This window comes from Trichomycterus rosablanca, chromosome 10, assembly GCF_030014385.1.
Source record: "Trichomycterus rosablanca isolate fTriRos1 chromosome 10, fTriRos1.hap1, whole genome shotgun sequence".
NCBI lineage: Eukaryota > Metazoa > Chordata > Actinopteri > Siluriformes > Trichomycteridae > Trichomycterus > Trichomycterus rosablanca.
Window position 1 is genome coordinate 37,544,052 of NC_085997.1, and position 19,330 is coordinate 37,563,381.

The window sequence follows — 19,330 nt, forward strand, 5'->3', positions numbered from 1 at the left end:
TACACTATTCCATAATGCTCCAGATTGCATCATTCTAAATAGGTATCGGTATCGGTATCGGCGAGTACAAAAATACATGTACTTGTACTCGTACTCGGTTGGGAAAAAATGGTATTGATGCATCCCTAGTAATAATAATAGTAATAATGATAATAATAATAGTGATAATAATAATAATGATAATAATATTATTATTAATAATGATAATAATAATAATAATGATAATAATAATAATATTAATAATAATAATGATAATAATAAGTAATAATAGTATTAATAATGATGATAATAATAATAATAATGATGTGTATAAACAATGTGTTATAGTATGTTTGGCTAAAGAACAATGTTGTTTTAACATTCATTTATATATGGTAATGTTTATCAGACACACACACACACACACACACGCACACTGACATATTTCTATTTTAGGTAAACCTTGTGTGGTGCTTTTGTTTATGACTATTAAAAAATTACTTTCAATTTATTTATTTATTAGGATTTTAACGTCATGTTTTACACACTTGTGGTTACATTCATGACAGGAACAGGTAGTTACTTCAAACACAGTCATGGACAATTTTGTATCTCCAGTTCACCTCATTTGAACGTCTTTGTACTGTGGGGAGAAACCGGAGACACGGGGAGAACATGCAAACTCCACACAGAAAGGACCTGGACCGCTCCACCTGGAAATCAAACCCAGGACCTGCTTGCTGACTTTTCATTTAGTCTAAAAATCTAAACAAATCAGAAACACTAAACTAGACAAAAGTGGAACATCAAATTTGTCCTTGTTTACATGTTGAGTCTCTGTGAGCTCTGAATTATGAGAACTGCTGAGTAAAACTCTGATGAAACTCTTTGATCTTCACCAGCACGATCTTCAGTTTCTCTGTCGGTGGTAAGATGGTCATCCTGAACACACACAGAGAAGAAGTATGAAATTAAGATATAAAGCATACAACTAAATGCATGTTTTGCTTTATTCTTTTATACTTTATTCATTCATGGGGGCGGTGCGATGGCTCGTTGGGTAGCACAGTCACCTTACAGCAAGAAGGTCCTGGGTTTGATCCCCAGGTGGGGCGGTCCGGGTCCTTTCTGTGTGGAGTTCTATGTTCTCCCTGTGTCTGTGTGGGTTTCCTCCGGGAGCTCCGGTTTCCTCCCACAGTCCAAAGACGTGCAAGTGAGGTGAATGACTGTGTTTAATATTAAACTTGAACTGATGAATCTTGTGTAATGAGTAACTGTACACACAGACACAGGAGGAACATGCAAACTCCACACAGAAAGAACTCTAGACACCCAGTCCAGGAATCGAACCCAGGCCCTTCTTGAGTAAGCCAACAGCACTACCCACCACTCCACCACCACATTCCTTTTTATATGTACTAACCTGAAATGGTACGTTCCATCTCTCTGACCAAACCCGCTTCCTGGGACGAGACAGATCCCCTTTTCCTCCAGAAGTTTCATGCAGTAGAACATATCTGGAGTCTGGCCGTTCTCCTAGAGGAAGCAAGAAAATATGAGATGTTCACCTGGCATAATGCTAGAAAATAAGAGACAGACCAGGATCTTAAAGGTGGAAAAAAAGGTGGAGGATCAGTAGAATAGAAATTGAACACACTGTGAGAGTGGAGAGGTGGAGACAGAGATGCACTTCCTTCTTCACTGCCAAAAATTCAAAACAACACGAGAAAATTTCACAGACAGATTTAAACAACAAATCCCAAATTACCAAACACTCACAGAATTAGAAAACTTACAAAAAATTCTGGCAGAAGAGCATACTCTCGCCCCCCTCGCCGCACAGTATGTGTCAGTGCTACACCGCCTGAGAGACAGTGGGTAACAGTTCTGTGTATATTTACATATGTATATAAAATACATTGTTATATATTGTCTGTATATCTTCCTGTAAATGTTCCTTTTATTGTTTATTGTTTTATTGTCATCTTTGCTTCTTTTGTAATTCTATTATTCTCGTTGTAATGCTTTGGCAACATTGTTTCCTACAGTCATGCCAATAAAGCTTCTTTGAATCTTGAAAATCTTCAGCAGTGGTTTCCGACTGATACCAATCCGTGGGTCATTTATTGCCAGGCGGCACAGAAAGAAGAAATAATTAGAGAGAGCAAGAAAGAAAAAGGAATGAAAACACTACTTCCATTTCCAACATTCTTTGTGAAGCTGGATTTTCTGCAGTGACGGCAACCAAAACAAAGTTACAGAGTAGACTGGACATAAGGAACACACTTCGGGTGTTATTGTCTCTTATCACCTCTAGGAGGGAGCGCCTCGTTGCAGTGAAAAAAAGCTTAAGGTTCCCACTGATTTTCCATCATTGGTGAGTAGTATTGTTATGCACTTTGTGTATTTTATTATGCTCGTCGTATAATTTTTTTTATCACGCCGGTCCGTGAAATTATATCTTATATGAAACCGGTCTGTGGTGCAAAAAAGGTTGGGGAGCGCTGACATACAGGACATGAAGACAGAAAGGTGTGAAGAAGAGAAAGACATACAGGACTAAAGAACCAGGAAAAAGACGACATACAGGATAGAAGGATGTCAGAGAAAAGATGTGGAGGACAACAGACATTGTTTAAGTACAAAAGGGGATGCAAGACAAGAGGATGTGCAGAAAAAGGGGAGTTGAAGTATAAGGGTGGACGGAGGGCGTGCAAGAAATAAAAAGACGTCCAGAAAACCAAAGAGAGGGGACATGCAGGACAGAAGGAAAGGACACCTGTGCAAAATAAAGGACAGAAGGACGGATGGATGAATGGCATGAAGGAAAAAAAAGAAGTCCAGAAAAGATATGAGGACCGATGAGAGAGGACACACAGGACAGAAGGAATGGACGCCTACACTACATAACATGCACAAAGGGAGTGTAGGGTGTGCAGAAGGGATGTTAGGACCATAAAGGACGTTAGGACCTGTAGGACAGAGGGACGTGCTGATGAGATGGAGTGTAGGAGGACGTACCTGAGCTGCAGTAACTGCTTTCGGAGGGATCTGGATCCGGGGGAAAGAGTACATGGCTCCCTGCACCGGGTTACACTTTATCCCCGAAACCTGATTCAGGATCTGCTGCGTCATCATAGCTTTTTCAGCTAACGCTGCCAGAGTGTGTGTTCTCTCCTACACACACACATATATATATATACACACACACACTTCTAAAAACAAAGAAATGCTAACACTGAATAACGCAGCCAGTAGAGGTCGTAATTGCAGCAGTTATGAGGAATCCTTCGGACAATCCTACTTAACAAACGAGACAATTACTGTCATATTGGCACCCAGTCTGACAGTAGCAGAGCTGAGATTTGAACTCATGCTTTACCGCTGCGCCATCTGACCATCCAAGCCAGTTTAATTTCTGCATAACATGAAACTTTAGGGTTTTTTCCCCCTGACTCTGGCAGACGATCACTGCTCCATGTACTCCGTACTTATGAACAGTTGTAGGTACAGATGATCCTGAGACCTAAATTTGTGTATAAATGCCTTCAAGGAACATTTTTAATGTAGATCTATTTATATGTGTGCCAGAGCTGCAGAAAGCATTGAAATCCCTGGACTGCCATGGAACACTCGTCCTTTACAAGTGTATGTAAGCTGTATGTTCAGAAATGTTGTTATAAAAATAATCACCTGAATAAAGGTGTGGTAGGAGGGTTCGTCCGGCTGGGGCGGATTCACCACCAGGTCCAGGAGGGCCTGTCCAGTCACTGGAGGACACAGACGTACTGACACCAGCTTTGTGAGCTGAAGCTTAACGTCCGGGTCCAAGTTCACCACCTCCATGTACCCACCACGAAACCCACACCTTCAGGAGCATCCAATAAAACAGAACATCATCCAAAATTCAAAACATCAAACCAGCGTATCATCAAGCATCACGCTCAGATACAATATGGCTGATAAACAGGATTAAGGTCATTTTAATGTTTATTTTTAGACACTTACTCTCCCATGTAGCACTTGGAGGTGGAATGAAACGAGGCCAGCTCAACTCGATCTGAGTATTCTGGTCCCATCTCGAACAAAACCTTTTTAAAGGAGTGAAACTCACAGCCGCCTGCGTACACGTTATCCTGATACACCTGCAGACGCCACGTCCAATAAACATCAAATAAACAAGCAATTAACATCCAATAAACATCAAATAAACAAGCAATTAACATTCAATAAACATCAAATAAACATCAAATAAACAAGCAATTCAATAAACATCAAATAAACAAGCAATTAACATTCAATAAACATCAAATAAACATCAAATAAACATCAAATAAACATCAAATAAACATCAAATAAACATCAAATAAACATCAAATAAACATCAAATAAACATCAAATAAACAAGCAATTAACATTCAATAAACATCAAATAAACAAGCAATTAACATTTAATAAACATCAAATAAACAAGCAATTAACATTCAATAAACATCAAATAAACATCAAATAAACATCAAATAAACAACCAATTAACATCCAAAAAACTACCACTTAATTAACTGCCACAATTAACCACTACCACTCCAATTAACTGTCACTTAACATTCAACAAACTGCCAATTAACGTTCAATTAACTACCAATTAAAATTCAATTAACTGGCAATTAACATTCAATAAACTACTAATTAACATTCAATAAACTACCAATTAACATTCAATAAACTACCAATTATTGTCCAATTAACTGACAATTAACATCAAATTTACTACCAATTGTCATCCAATTAACTGGCAATTATCATTTAATAAACTGCCAATTAACATTCAATTAACTGGCAATCAACATCAAATTAACTGCAAATTAACATTCAAGTAACTACCAATTATCATCTAATTAACTCATAATTACCATTCATTAAACTACCAATTAACATCCAATTAACTGTCACTTAACATTCAACAAACTGCCAATTACATTCAATTAACTACCAATTACAATTCAATTAACAGGCAATTAACATCCAATTAACTACCAATTATTATCAAATTAACTACCAATTATCATCCAATTAACTATGCTGTAACATTCAATAAACTGCCAATTAACATTCAATAAACTGCCAATTAACATTAAATAAACTGCCAATTAACAAAATTAAATGAAAAGTAAATGATGGAAGAAGTAAAACAGTAAATAAACCTCGTCTGCCATCAGAAAGAGATTTTCTTCAGCCGCGAATCGGATCACGTCCTCAATACACTGACGACTCTGCACCTGACCTAGTAATAAAACATAATTCTACATTAGCACATTTATCAGTTAAAGTTTACACACACCTGTAGATGATTTTATTATATCACATACATCGTATTGAAATCATTTCTATGACTGGATCACATAATTTCTTTTGAATAGAATAGAACGCCCTTATTTGTCATGTAGTATACACATACATGTGTACATAAGCCCAGTACTGTTAACACATGTTGATTAAGGGTTTTTTATTACCGGTTGGGTTTCCCGGGTTGATGATGCACAGAACCCGTGGGCTGCAGTGTTTGCGTGCCTCCTTCAGGGAGCGCTGTAGCTCTGATATGTCCAAACTCCAGCACTTCTCCTCATCCAGGTAATAATTCACCTGGACGGCGGCGAGGTCAGCTAAAGCGGCGGAGTAGAGTGGGTACTGAGGGATGGAGATCATCACCCCGGTCCGAGAGGGACCTTCACCTGAGACCATGAGCTTCAACATGGTCTGAGATTCAGAGAGTGAAAGGTGCTGTATTTACCTAATAATAATAATAATAATAATAATAATAATAATAACAATAATAATAATAATAACAATAATAACATTCAAAATAATAATAACAGTAATAATAATAATAACAATACTAATAATAATGATAATAATTATAACAACAACAATAATATTAATAATAATAATAGTCGTAATAATAATAATGATAATAATAATAATAACAATAATAATAATAATAATGGTAATAATAATAATAATAATAGTAATAATAATAATAATAATAATAATGATAATAACAATAATAATAATGATAATAACAATAATAACAATAATAATAACAACAACAACAACAATAACAATAATAATGATAATAATAATAACAATAATAACAATAATAATAACAACAACAACAACAATAACAATAACAATTATAATAATAATAATAATGTGTGACAAAATGATTGGAACACACAACAAACATTCACACGTTTGAGGGTGTCACTGTACACAGTCAAGCAAGCTTTACATCACCATTAGCTTAGAGGTTGTTGTGTGAAAAAGACGCCTCTGTTACATAATCTGCGACCGTGACTGAATTCAGATGAGTGAAGTGTGTAATGTTACCACGATGCCGTCGCTGGCTCCTGCAGTCAGGTAGATGTTGTCTGGATTGCTCGGGATTCCTCCGTCTCTTCTCTCGATATATCTCGCCACATCCTGACGAACGAGCTCAATGCCCTGACTGGTACTGTATGACCCTGAGGGAGCAGAAACATACAGGAGGAATTATTTTACATTAAATACATTATTAGTACACTGGTCGGGTTCCAAACCACAGACCTTATTTTATAAAGAGTAAAGAACGTACCTAAGCTTCCTCCACTACAGGCTTGAAGAATACGCTGTGCTCTGCTTTTCACATCTTCAGGAAATTTGTTGTCTTCTAACAGATCTGGATATAAACAAAGCGCCAGGACCTGAAACATGCAGTCACAGTTTAATCTCAAGTAAAGATCATTGACTAAAGCTGGTAACTGTGCCCATGTTAATAGAGCTAGTTTAAGCACTTCATGGGCGGTATCTGTGCCTCATTAAACAATAGTTCTACAGTGCCTTGCAAAAGTATTCAGCCCCCTTGAACTTTTCAACCTTTTGCCACATTTCAGGCTTCAAACATAACGATATGAAATTGTAATTTTTTGTGAAGAATCAACAACAAGTGGGACACAATCGTGAAGTGGAACGAAATTTATTGGATATTTTAAACTTTTTTTAGAAATAAAAAACTGAAAAGTGGGGCGTGCAATATTATTCAGCCCCCTTGCGTTAATACTTTGTAGCGCCACCTTTTGCTGCGATTACAGCTGCAAGTCGCTTGGGGTATGTCTCTATTAGTTTTGCACATCGAGAGACAGAAATTTTTGCCCATTCTTCCTTGCAAAACAGCTCGAGCTCAGTGAGGTTGGATGGAGAGCGTTTGTGAACAGCAGTTTTCAGCTCTTTCCACAGATTCTCGATGGGATTCAGGTCTGGACTTTGACTTGGCCATTCTAACACCTGGATACGTTTATTTGTGAACCATTCCATTGTAGATTTTGCTTTATGTTTTGGATCATTGTCTTGTTGGAAGATAAATCTCCGTCCCAGTCTCAGGTCTTTTGCAGACTGCAACAGGTTTTCTTCCAGAATGGTCCTGTATTTGGCTCCATCCATCTTCCCATCAATTTTAACCATCTTCCCTGTCCCTGCTGAAGAAAAGCAGGCCCAAACCATGATGCTGCCACCACCATGTTTGACAGTGGGGATGGTGTGTTCAGGGTGATGAGCTGTGTTGCTTTTACGCCAAACATAACGTTTTGCATTGTGGCCAAAAAGTTCGATTTTGGTTTCATCTGACCAGATCACCTTCTTCCACATGTTTGGTGTGTCTCCCAGGTGACTTTTTATAGATATCTTTGAGATATGGCTTTCTTCTTGCCACTCTTCCATAAAGGCCAGATTTGTGCAGTGTACGACTGATTGTGTCCTATGGACAGAGTCTCCCACCTCAGCTGTAGATCTCTGCAGTTCATTCAGAGTGATCATGGGCCTCTTGGCTGCATCTCTGATCAGTCTTCTCCTTGTTTGAGCTGAAAGTTTAGAGGGACGGCCGGGTCTTGGTAGATTTGCAGTGGTCTGATACTCCTTCCATTTCAATATGATCGCTTGCACAGTGCTCCTTGAGATGTTTAAAGCTTGGGAAATCTTTTTGTATCCAAATCCGGCTTTAAACTTCTCCACAACAGTATCTCGGACCTGCCTGGTGTGTTCCTTGGTCTTCATGATGCTCTCTGCGCTTTAAACAGAACTCTGAGACTATCACAGAGCAGGTGCATTTATACGGAGACTTGATTACACACAGGTGGATTCTATTTATCACCATCAGTCATTTAGGTCAACATTGGATCATTCAGAGATCCTCACTGAACTTCTGGAGTGAGTTTGCTGCACTGAAAGTAAAGGGGCTGAATAATATTGCACGCCCCACTTTTTAGTTTTTTATTTCTAAAAAAAGTTTAAAATATCCAATAAATTTCGTTCTACTTCACGATTGTGTCCCACTTGTTGTTGATTCTTCACAAAAAATTACAATTTCATATCGTTATGTTTGAAGCCTGAAATGTGGCAAAAGGTTGAAAAGTTCAAGGGGGCTGAATACTTTTGCAAGGCACTGTATATAGATAAGATATTGATGCTATAGCTGATGGTTTAGGTGCGATGGGTGAAACTCACCTGTCTGAAGAAGGTGATGGGTTTCTGGCCCATGGCGTGACAGTCTCCGATATTTGCCCTGATCACCTCGGTAAAGGGTTTTTTCACTCCCTAAACAAGAGGAGCAGAGAATTAAATCAGACTTGAATTTATAGACATCAGAACGTCTCCTTTTGGACGTCATGTTTCCTTCTTTTATAATTTCTTTACTCTTGTTAAAAATGACAATTCATTCATTCATCGTCTGTTTTACCACCAATTTAACCTGGTCAGGGTCGCAGTGAATCAGATTCACAGGACACAGGAAACACCCCAGAAATGGCACCAGTCCATTACATGACAAACACACACACATACACATACAGTTTTAGTGGCTCCAGTTAACCTGACTGGACAGCTTTGGACTTGTGGGAGGAAACCGGAGCACCTGGAAGAAACCCACATGAACACAGGGAGAACATGCAAACTCCTGGACTGCTCTACCTGGGAACTGAACCCAGGACCTTCCTGATATAAGGCGGCAGCACTACCCAAAATGGCAATTATATAGAACTTGGTCAAAGGGTGTTGATTCTGATTTGTTAAGACTGGAACAATCAGATTTGCATGGTGTGGTACAACCCCCAATCCCCCCACCACCACACACACACACATACCCCAGTATGTACTGGAGTGTGATAGAGAGCTGTTGTTGGGTGAACTGGTCATCACAGTGCTGTTGTATTTAAGCTCAGAATACAGAAAAAACTCAATACAATGTGGACATTGTTTAAGTGCCTCATGTGCTCAGGGGTCGGACGATGACATCAGATGTATCAGGAACATCGTGTTTTATTACTTATTTGAGGTTAGTTATCTGAGAATTACTTAACACCAAAATTACCCTGATTTAACTAAATAAAACATCAAAGGAAAATGTCTAGTCTTTGATCTGGTCTTTGATCTAAAATAAGTGATTTCTGTCTGAATTAAATCTAGTAGTGGGACACTGCATCATGTCCTGGATGGCACACTTGCACTATAGGGGGTCCTGGGGTTCACAAGCCCATATACTATACAGCCAAAAGTATGTGGACCCACCCACAGCTACACCCATTGCTAAGGGTTGTTTGGAGAACACCCCTGAGGTCTATCGAAACAAGGTTTGGTGAGTTTGGAATGGGGGAACGCTAACCTAACCCCACTGAATGATTTTGACATTTACATTGACAAATGGGATAAACTGCCTAAATCCAGATGTGCACAACTTGTAGAGACCAATCCAGGAAGCTGCAGCTGTAATTGTTTAGGTGATTAAGTGTAAATTAAATAGCAATTATTTATTTATTTATTTATTCATTCATTCATCGTGTTATACCAACATTTTATCCTGGTCAGGGTCTAGAGGTACAAAATAACGTACAATTGTGATGGTATAAAGATCAAACAATTGAGAGCAATTGAAACAAGTGAAAATTAGGGGACCAACAGGGTCCAACAGTGGCGACCAGGACAGTGGGGCGTGAACCAGCAACGCTGTGATTACTAGTCCAGTACCTGAACCAAGGAGTTACCACTGCTGACGATAAATTAAAGAATGGGATGAATAGAAATGCTCTTTTGACCAAATGGGCACAAATTCCCACAGAAACACTCAAAAACTCATGACATGGCAGTGACACGACCTTCATATACTTGGATGGATCTGATGACTTTGATTACATCTGTAACTCGGAGTGCAACACCTGATACGGTTCAGAAAGGTCGGGGATCGGACAGGAGAACATACAAATGGAAGAGTTGCAGTGAGAACAAACTGCATTAAGGGATTCCACCAAATCAAAGCTCCCTTTATCAAAAATCTTGGGACGTATTCACAGAACTAATTTCTTTCAGCCTGGTGTTTCCCGTTAGAACCGGACCCACCGAGTCGTACCTCTTCCACTTTGCACATCCTCCAAAAAAATTTTGGACTGTACCTAAACAGGATCCTGAAGGTCAAGGAGGCCTGACTCACAGTAGACATTCCAATTCATCCCAAATGTGCTCAGGGTTCCTCCTTTACCAAACAGGTCAAACCGGGCAAGCCGTAGCCTAGTGGTTAAGGTACTGGACTAGTAACCAGAAGGTTGCTGGTTCAAGCCCCACCACTGCCAGGTTGGGCCCTTGAGCAAGGCTCTTAACCCTCAATTGCTCAGACTGTATACCGTAACTGTAATGTAAGTCGCTTTGGATAAAAGGTGTCTGCTAAATGGCAAAACTGTAAACGTGTTCTAATGGACCTGGAATGATCACCTGAAATTAACATTTAGGAGGCGTGTCCCCACCTGCGCGAGCTCCTTCTCGATCTGCGCGGCTCTCTGGACGATCGGCCCGCGCACCGCGTATTCCACCTTCTTCACGTTTGGGTTCATGGTGTCCAGCGTCAGGACCTTCTTTGCTGTAGCTGTGAATCCATCCATCATCTTCTGGAGAACGCTGAAGGCACTCTGGAAGGACACGGAATAAGATCAGGTCCAGTCATAGAAGGAAACAAACACGGCCAGAAGTATTTGGACACCACGACTTGGTAGTCTTGAGCGCTTGAGTTGAAGGCAACCAGACTTCTTTTAGGTTCTTGAAGACGTGAAACCTAAAAGAAGTCCGGTTGCCTTAGACTCAAGCGCCCATAACTACCACGACCTGGATTACCAAGAACCTACGCAGACATTTGAATCAGATGTCCACCTAAACATGGCTTGACCTCAACCTCTACCCCATTGACCCCATAGCCAGAGATATTGCTTTACATCCTTGCCACACTTTGATCTCAAAGATCCTTAGACAGTTCCTCGGACGTCATGGTTCGGATCCTTACCAAACGGTGTCTGATCAGTTCTTCACCTCCAAGTGGTTCCTTAGAAATCGAGGTTCTAGATTTTGACTAGAAATAAATAATACATTTCCTACCTTCAAGCGCATCAACCTTCCACCAGAGTTAAAGATGGCTTTTGTTGTGAGAGGTTCCTTCCCTTCAGCCAGAGGAACGTCTATAATCTGTCAAGACCTTCCTAGTGACCCGAACGAAGGGGATGGACCAGATCCAGAATGCTAAAGGTTAGGAGGAGCAGTGTATGATGCTAAAGGAGGAGACATTAAAGAGATGAAGCAACGTTCTGATTGTGTAAGTCCTACACCGTTGGTTGGGATGAGCTGCGAGAGGTTTGCATTCCAGACGAGTCTGAGGAATCGAGAAGATTGGCAGATTGACACCAGGATGTGCTGACCACTGGAACTGTTCCAATGAGCTATGACGGAAGGAGTCTGGCGTCATCGGAAGATCATCAGAACGGAAAGTCATGCCTTTAGATCCAAAAGCTCAGAAACGGTGTGTTAGCATGCATGACATTTATGAGGATCTGGAAGCACATGCTGCTCGGCCGGCTATTTTTGAGCGCCCGGCACATGTCGTACCCATGTGGCCGGAGTGTAGAGTTTCTCCAAGTGCACCGAGGAATCACGCATGTTACGAGCGTGAACACAAGTTCAGACCAGCTGAAGCCTCAAGGAAAGACCCCCGACGTCCCACTAAAATCCCAAATAAAGAGCAGCGATCAGCATGTGTGGCGTACACACACGTGTACAGATCGGATTCCTCCAAAAGCCCCCAGGTCTGGTAACCTGATGCTTTTGGGAACACAGAGGTCTAAGCTCAAGAGCAGAGGTGGTCCAGCTTTTACGGGAGCTGCTCTGATTTTATGGAACAACTTGGCTGTCCAGATTAGGACTGCACAACCGCTTGGTGTTTTTAATACAATGCTGAGGACATCATCTTTTTAGAATAGAATAGAAGACTGGATTTATTTGGGTCCTTGATAATGTGGCTCGGTGTGTAGCACTGTCACCTCAAAGGAAGAAGGTCCTGGGTTTGATTTCCTGATGGTGCGGTCCGGGTCCTTTCTGTGTGGAGTTTGCATGTTCTCCCTGTGTCTGTGTGGGTTTCCTTCGGTTTACATAAACTGCACAGTTATATACACATTAAGACCCTGTGTACAGTTATTTATTTTACATATGTATATACAGTATATATATATCATATTATTATTATTATTTATAGCTATGCCCCTTCTAATGCTTATGTTTTTCAAATGCCATCAGCAAAAAATGCAGCGCTGCTTTCACATCATCACATGAAAATCTTCTTCCCCTTAAAGCTTCATTGAGCGTCCAAAAATCAGATGGAGCTAAATCCAGACTATAAGCGTCTCTCAGACACGACCGATTACTCCTCCTCCCACCCTCACCGCTTATAACCACAATATAAAAGTGAGGAAACTTTTTGAAGATCCCTCGTATTATTATTATGCATATATTACTATGTATATAGGCATAACATTATGACCACCTTCCTAATATTGTGTTGGTCCCCCTTTTGCTGCACTGTGTATTCTGACACCTTTCTATCAGAACCAGCATGAACTTCTTCAGCAGTTTGAACTACAGCAGCTCGTCTGTTGGATCGGACCACACGGGTCAGTCTTCGCTCACCACGTGCATCAATGAGCCTTGGCCGCCCACGATCCTGTCGCCGGTTTACCACTGTTCCTTCCTTGGACCACTTTTGATAGACACTGACCACTGCAGACCGGGACACACCCCACAAGAGCTGCAGTTTTGGAGATGCACTGACCCAGTCGTCTAGCCATCACGATTTGTCGCTCAGATCCTCACGCTCGCCCATTTTTCCTGCTTCTAACATCGACTTTGAGGATAAAATGTTCACTTGCTGTGTAATATACCCCCCCACTAACAGGTGCCGTGATGAAGAGATGATCAGTGTTATTCACTTCACCTGTCAGTGCTCATAATGTTATGTCTGGTCTGTGTGTATATATAGTTTACTGATGTTCTTTGGTGTTTTTGTTGCACAATGCAACTATTTGCTCTTCTGGTCAACAATGGTTGTATAATAAGGTGCTGTAAAAATAAACTTTGCCCTACAGCTTCCCCGCCCGCGTTTTAATATGTTTTTTATTTCTGCAGCTGCAGATTATTTTCTTTTCTCTGACTGAATGACTGAACAAATAAACTTTTGTTTTATGGTTTTATGGTGCTGATTTTAGAGCAGAGTCACCATTTAAAGCTCACTCGGCTGTGCGCAGGGTCAAGCAGTTTCAGACCTGTTTTTTTTTTTGCTTCTCAGGGCTGATCATGTGGAGATGATTGCTTAGAATTTCTTTCTGACCTTGCAGGAGACCACTGTTCCATGTACTTCTATGTACGTGTGAATGCACTCAAACTAGTCCTATTTATACAGGCACATAATAAAAATGATGAATCAAATTAAAAGATTGAACCTTTTACACCAATTAAACTCAAGTTGTCAGTTTAAACTGAAATCTTAAGACTTCCATTCCTGTCTCCTACAAGAGTACAGAAACTCTCGACAAATAAATAAACAGAAACGACTGATTATTGCGTACTCACCTGATCTTAGATGAAGTCTCACAGTCCGTCTCCAGTCCGCCACTTTCACTCAGAGGTTAAACAGGACCAAACTTTGACCTCTGTGACCTCAGTGGACGCCCTCTGTTTGGTGTCGAGGTCAGATGAAGCACAAGGAACTGGAGAGAGGAGCAGCTACGAGTGTGTGTGTGTGTGTGTGTGTGTGTGAGTGTGTGTGACACTTGATCTTAGCTCACGTGGATCTGAGATGAATGAGATCATTTATTATGTCACTGTGATTTTGTAACCTCAGGTGCTTCACAACTCAATTATATTTTTATAATTTGTATTAATACGTTTCATTTTAAATGTATGAGTTAGTTAAATTATTATATTTATTATCAATTAAAATAATAATATAAATATGAATTTTGAATTATTTTATTTTAATAATTAAATAATCGTCATTATAACAACATTACTTTTGTTTTTATTGTATTATTATTATTATTAATATATTATTATACAATAGTAATAATTACAATAATGATAATAATAATAATAACAATAATAATAATAATAATAACAATAATAATAATAATGATAATAATAATAATAATAACAATAATAATAATAATAATAATAATAACAATAATAATGATAATAATAATAATAACAATAATAATAATAATGATAATAATAATAATAGTAATAATAATAACAATAATAATAATGATAATAAAAATAATAATAATAATAACAATAATAATAATAATGATAATAATAATAATAGTAATAATAATAACAATAATAATAATGATAATAAAAATAATAATAATAACAATAATAATAATAATAATAGTAATAATAACAATAACAATAATAATGATAATAACAATAATAATAACAATAATAATAATAATGATAATAATAATAACAATAATAATGATAATAATAATAATAACAATAATAATAAAAATAATAATAATAATAACAATAATAATAACAATAACAATAATAATGATAATAACAATAATAATAATAATAACAATAATAATAATAATGATAATAATAACAATAATAATGATAATAATAATAATAACAATAATAACAATATTAATAATAATGATAATAATAATAATAACAATATTAATAATAATGATAATAATAATAATAATAACAATAATAATGATAATAATAATAAAAAAACAACAATAATAATAATAATAATAATCTGTGACGGAATAGTGACCTGTCCAGGGTTGTCATTCACTCTCACCCAGTAAATCTGGCCCATCGTGACCCTGACCAAGATAAAGTGCGAGTAAAACAATGAATGAATGAATAAATGAATAATAATAATTTTACTTTTTATTGTATTAAATGTTATTATTATTGTTATTATAATTTCACTTTAACTATTGTAATTTTATTGTATTTATAATTGCTATTGTTACCATCTGTTTTATTAATATTAAAAACTATTACTATTACTTTATTTATGATTGATTTAAATATGATCATTTTTATTGTGGTTATTATTTTATTACATTTATTTTGTACCATTCCATGGATTATGTACCTTTCCGTGGTACAGTGTGTGTAAAGGCTTTCCACAAGATTTCGAGTGCGTCTGTGGGAACTTGTGCGCATTCAGTAATAAAAAAGAGCAGGTCCTGATGGTGGACGAGTAGGCCCAGCTCACTATCGACATTCCAATTCATTCCAAAGGTGTTCAGTGGGGTTGATGTCAGGGATCTGTACAAACCACTGGGGTTCCTCTAACCTAAACTCGGCACAGGTAAGGGCCTTCCCCAAAGTGTTGGCACACGTTTTAAAGCATTTCATTAATTAGAATGAAATCAATTCTAATTGATTGTTACACCCTGTTTTTAGATGACACAGCAGAACGTCCTAAACCGAAGTGGTGTCCACATACTTCGGGTGTAGTGATGTGGTGAGTAATTCTCAGACACGTACAGGGTTAAATATTTATAAAACTTTATTACCATTTATTACATTAAATTTGCTCCTGACATCACACAGACGGACGAAGGCGGCGAGTAATTTCTGAGTAAAGCACACGAGCGCCGGCAGCACGAGCACACATTAATTAAAGCTGGACGATCACTGACCGAATAACAAGGCACAGCAGAATACCCCCCACCCCGCCCCCAACCCCAAAACCTCAACCATGACTGCAAAATCACATCTAATCACATTTACATTCAGCTTAACACTGACAGCAGGCATGTGACGACGATTCCCTCCGACGATACATCGCGATATTTAGCAAGCGCAGAATTACAAGCTTTATTTTAACCCCTTTTATTAATGTTGCTGCCACGCCCGATTGAGGAGAGAGCCATCGTGTTTTACGGCTTTTTCCAGGCGTGATGAAAACAAGGTGGGCGACCCAGGTCTGAGTTGAGCATGTTCTCCTTGTCTCCAGGTGTTTCTTTTTCCCAGGTGTGGGTAAGCAAGTGAGCACGTGAATGTTGCTGACCTGTCCAGTGTGTCTTCATGCCTTCACGCCTACCAAGCGTTCGCACCGGACCCACCGCAACCCTGACCGGGCGGGTAATGAAAACAAATCAGTGGTAGATTTGGGATTATCTGCTCCTCTGTACACCTGACCTCTCTGTAGAACATTTATCAATGGAATGGAACGTGGAGCATTCTCAGCACTGCGCTGATGCCAAATGGTCTGAGTGCAGCAGGTGCAGCAGTGTTGTTGGGGATTTTAAATCCTGGTTCATTCTACTGGCCGCTTTATTAGGAACACATACCCTCTTTGCAGTAAACATCAGAATTGCCACTGAGGTGTTTAAAAATCACAACAACACTGCTGCACCTGCTACACTCATACCAGTACAAGCACACACACACTATACTATGGTATCGTTACCATGTTAGTATCAGTGCAGTGTTGAGAATGATCCACCGTTCAAACATCATCTGGATAGTGGGGGTCCAAAAGGCTGGGGAGGGGAAACAGACGGGCTGTCAGTAATTGTATGCCCACAATGCACATCTGTATGGGCGGTGCTGCTTATAAAACAATGAACAAACAGGTAGCAGAGCAGGCAGGTGTTCCTATTAAAGTGCTTGTTGAGTGTATGTTTAAAACGCTGGCCGGTCTGAACGGCTCGGTTTCGATCGTTACAGTGAAATCACAGCGTGTTTAAAATGTGGCCGCCGTGTTTTATAGGATATTTAATTCTGTGTGAAACTTCTCTCTATAAACGCTGCCGATATTTCCTGAGCTTTAAGTCAATTTAGTTACTAAAGCAAAAAAAAGGCAGCTAAAATCGTAGATAAACTGAAGCTTTTAGGGTTTTCAGAGCTTTGAATCAAACTCTTCAATCTTTTTTAATGACCGAGCTGGAGGGGATTCACGATTAGATGCTTTTCTATCACAAAAGCAACAAGAGAAGGCGCTCAGGAGCTCGCGTGCTATCGACCTGGCTGGCCATCCAACAGGCTGGACCGTTTCTGAGGAAAAAAGTTTCATTGCTGCTGCACTAAAGCGACCTCTGCTGGCTGGTCCAGGCACCTGCACTGGTGGTGGATGATTTTTTGAGTGCACACTGTGTCTCTCATTTACATTTACATTTTCAGCATTTAGCACACGCTTTTATCCAAAGCGACTTAGTTATGACTGAAAACTATTTTGAGCAGTTGAGGGTTGAGGGTTGAGGGCCTTGCTCAGGGGCCCAACAGTGGCAACTTGGGGCTTGAACCGGCAACCTTTAGATTACTAGTCCAGTACCTTAACCACTGAGCTATCACTGTCTCTCCATGTACATTTATCAAAAGCAACTTTTCTATTTATTTCTGCATCTTCTCCTGATTTCGTGTAGTCAATCTGTCTTCCGCTGCTGGTGGATCCCCGATTGCAGTCGAGGAGGGTATATTGCTGCTCACGCCTCCTCTGACCTGTGTGCTGCGCTTAACGGAACCCTTTTCCACCCATGCATTCTGCACAGGCGCCTCTATCTGCTAATCAGGGTCCTTACACAGCGTTACACATAGTCCGGCCATCCCGCCCTAGCAGAAACGTGTCTGCTGCAGGCACTGGCAATTATGCCCGCTGGATGAGGAGTTCAGAGGAGTTCAGAATCTCAGCGCTGTTGTGCTAGAGGAATATCCCGCTGCGCCACCTGGGCGCTATGACCAAATATAATTCGAACAAATGAAGGTTAAGGGCCTCGCTCAGGGGCCCAACAGTGGCAACTTGGCGGTTCCTGACTCAATCCTTCTTATTTTATCTGAGCTTGGCAAATCCTCGCAGATTCACCTTCCGATGGCGAGGCTGTTCAAACAACTCCCACTACACACAGCCAGTCATGTCTGTGTAGAAGCCCACACGGCTGATAGCACAGCTGAGATTCAAACCCTCAGATCTTACTGGTAGCAGCCTCGACCACACAGCAGAGGGCGCTACTGTACAGCAGCCTCAACCAATCAGCAGAGGGCGCTACTGTACAGCCACCTTGACCAATCAGCAGAGGGCGCTACTGAACAGCCACCTTGAACCAATCAGCAGAGGGCGCTACTGTACAGCAGCCTCGACCAATCAGCAGAGGGCGCTACTGAACAGCCACCTTGAACCAATCAGCAGAGGGCGCTACTGTTCAGCCGCCTTGACCAATCAGCAGAGGGCGCTACTGTACAGCCACCTTGACCAATCAGCAGAGGGCGCTACTGTACAGCCACCTTGACCAATCAGCAGAGGGCGCTACTGAACAGCCACCTTGAACCAATCAGCAGAGGGCGCTACTGTACAGCAGCCTCGACCAATCAGCAGAGGGCGCTACTGTACAGCAGCCGTTACTAATCAAACCCCAACCCCCAACAGTAGCTGCAGGATGCCCGGCCAGGTGGATAGCACCAATCGAGCTCCCTAGTGAAAATAGATGTAATGTATGATATCAGTGTGGCATCAGGAACAACTAAAATATAGAGAAAACGATCAATCATGCAGCCTTACGATACGACACAACAAAACGAGAGAGTAAAAGTGGTTCTGAACATGAAGCCGTGCAGGATGTGATGAAATGAAACAAACAGAAACAGATGTTCAGGTCCGTTACTGGTACAGATGTGTGATCAGAGGTAGGCAGTCGTGTTTCATCTCCGCCAGAGTTTCAGAGCGGTTCTGCTCGAACCCCCCCCCCCCCCAACCCCTCTGGTTATGAGACGGATGAACGCGAGCCGTGATAAGGCACGGAGGCGATGAGAGCTACGCTAACCACGCGCCTGATTGAGTGGCGATGAAACACTAGCATAGAGAAACAAAAACAAGTGTGAAAGTGCAGAGGTTTAGTTAGCCTGAGTTAGTCCTAGCTAGCCTGGACGGGACTGAGCATATTTTACCTTAGCTAACCTAATTCAAGTTTAGTTAACTAGCTAGTTAGCATGGATTAATTCA

The 19,330-nt window shown here is 40.1% G+C and overlaps 1 protein-coding gene across 3 annotated transcripts; it reads right to left on the minus strand.

The window, feature by feature from the left end:
- Positions 1-480: 480 nt before the first annotated feature.
- si:ch211-217a12.1 (alanine aminotransferase 2-like) lies at positions 481-14,030 on the minus strand. 3 transcript variants are annotated; one of them, XM_063003301.1, is made up of 12 exons: positions 13,939-14,030; positions 10,800-10,961; positions 8,515-8,604; positions 6,611-6,719; positions 6,367-6,500; positions 5,493-5,736; positions 5,184-5,263; positions 3,988-4,124; positions 3,673-3,847; positions 3,001-3,156; positions 1,403-1,515; positions 481-921 (listed from the first exon to the last, which is right to left on the minus strand). In XM_063003301.1, the coding sequence occupies exons 2-12, from the start codon at positions 10,935-10,937 to the stop codon at positions 831-833; spliced, it is 1,467 nt and encodes a 488-aa protein (XP_062859371.1). In that variant the 5' UTR covers positions 10,938-10,961; positions 13,939-14,030; the 3' UTR covers positions 481-830. The 3 variants fall into 3 exon arrangements, with proteins under 3 accessions (XP_062859371.1, XP_062859370.1, XP_062859372.1); XM_063003300.1 differs by lacking the exon at positions 13,939-14,030 and adding an exon at positions 11,422-11,810; XM_063003302.1 differs by lacking the exon at positions 13,939-14,030 and having other exon boundaries at positions 10,768-10,832.
- Positions 14,031-19,330: the final 5,300 nt, after the last annotated feature.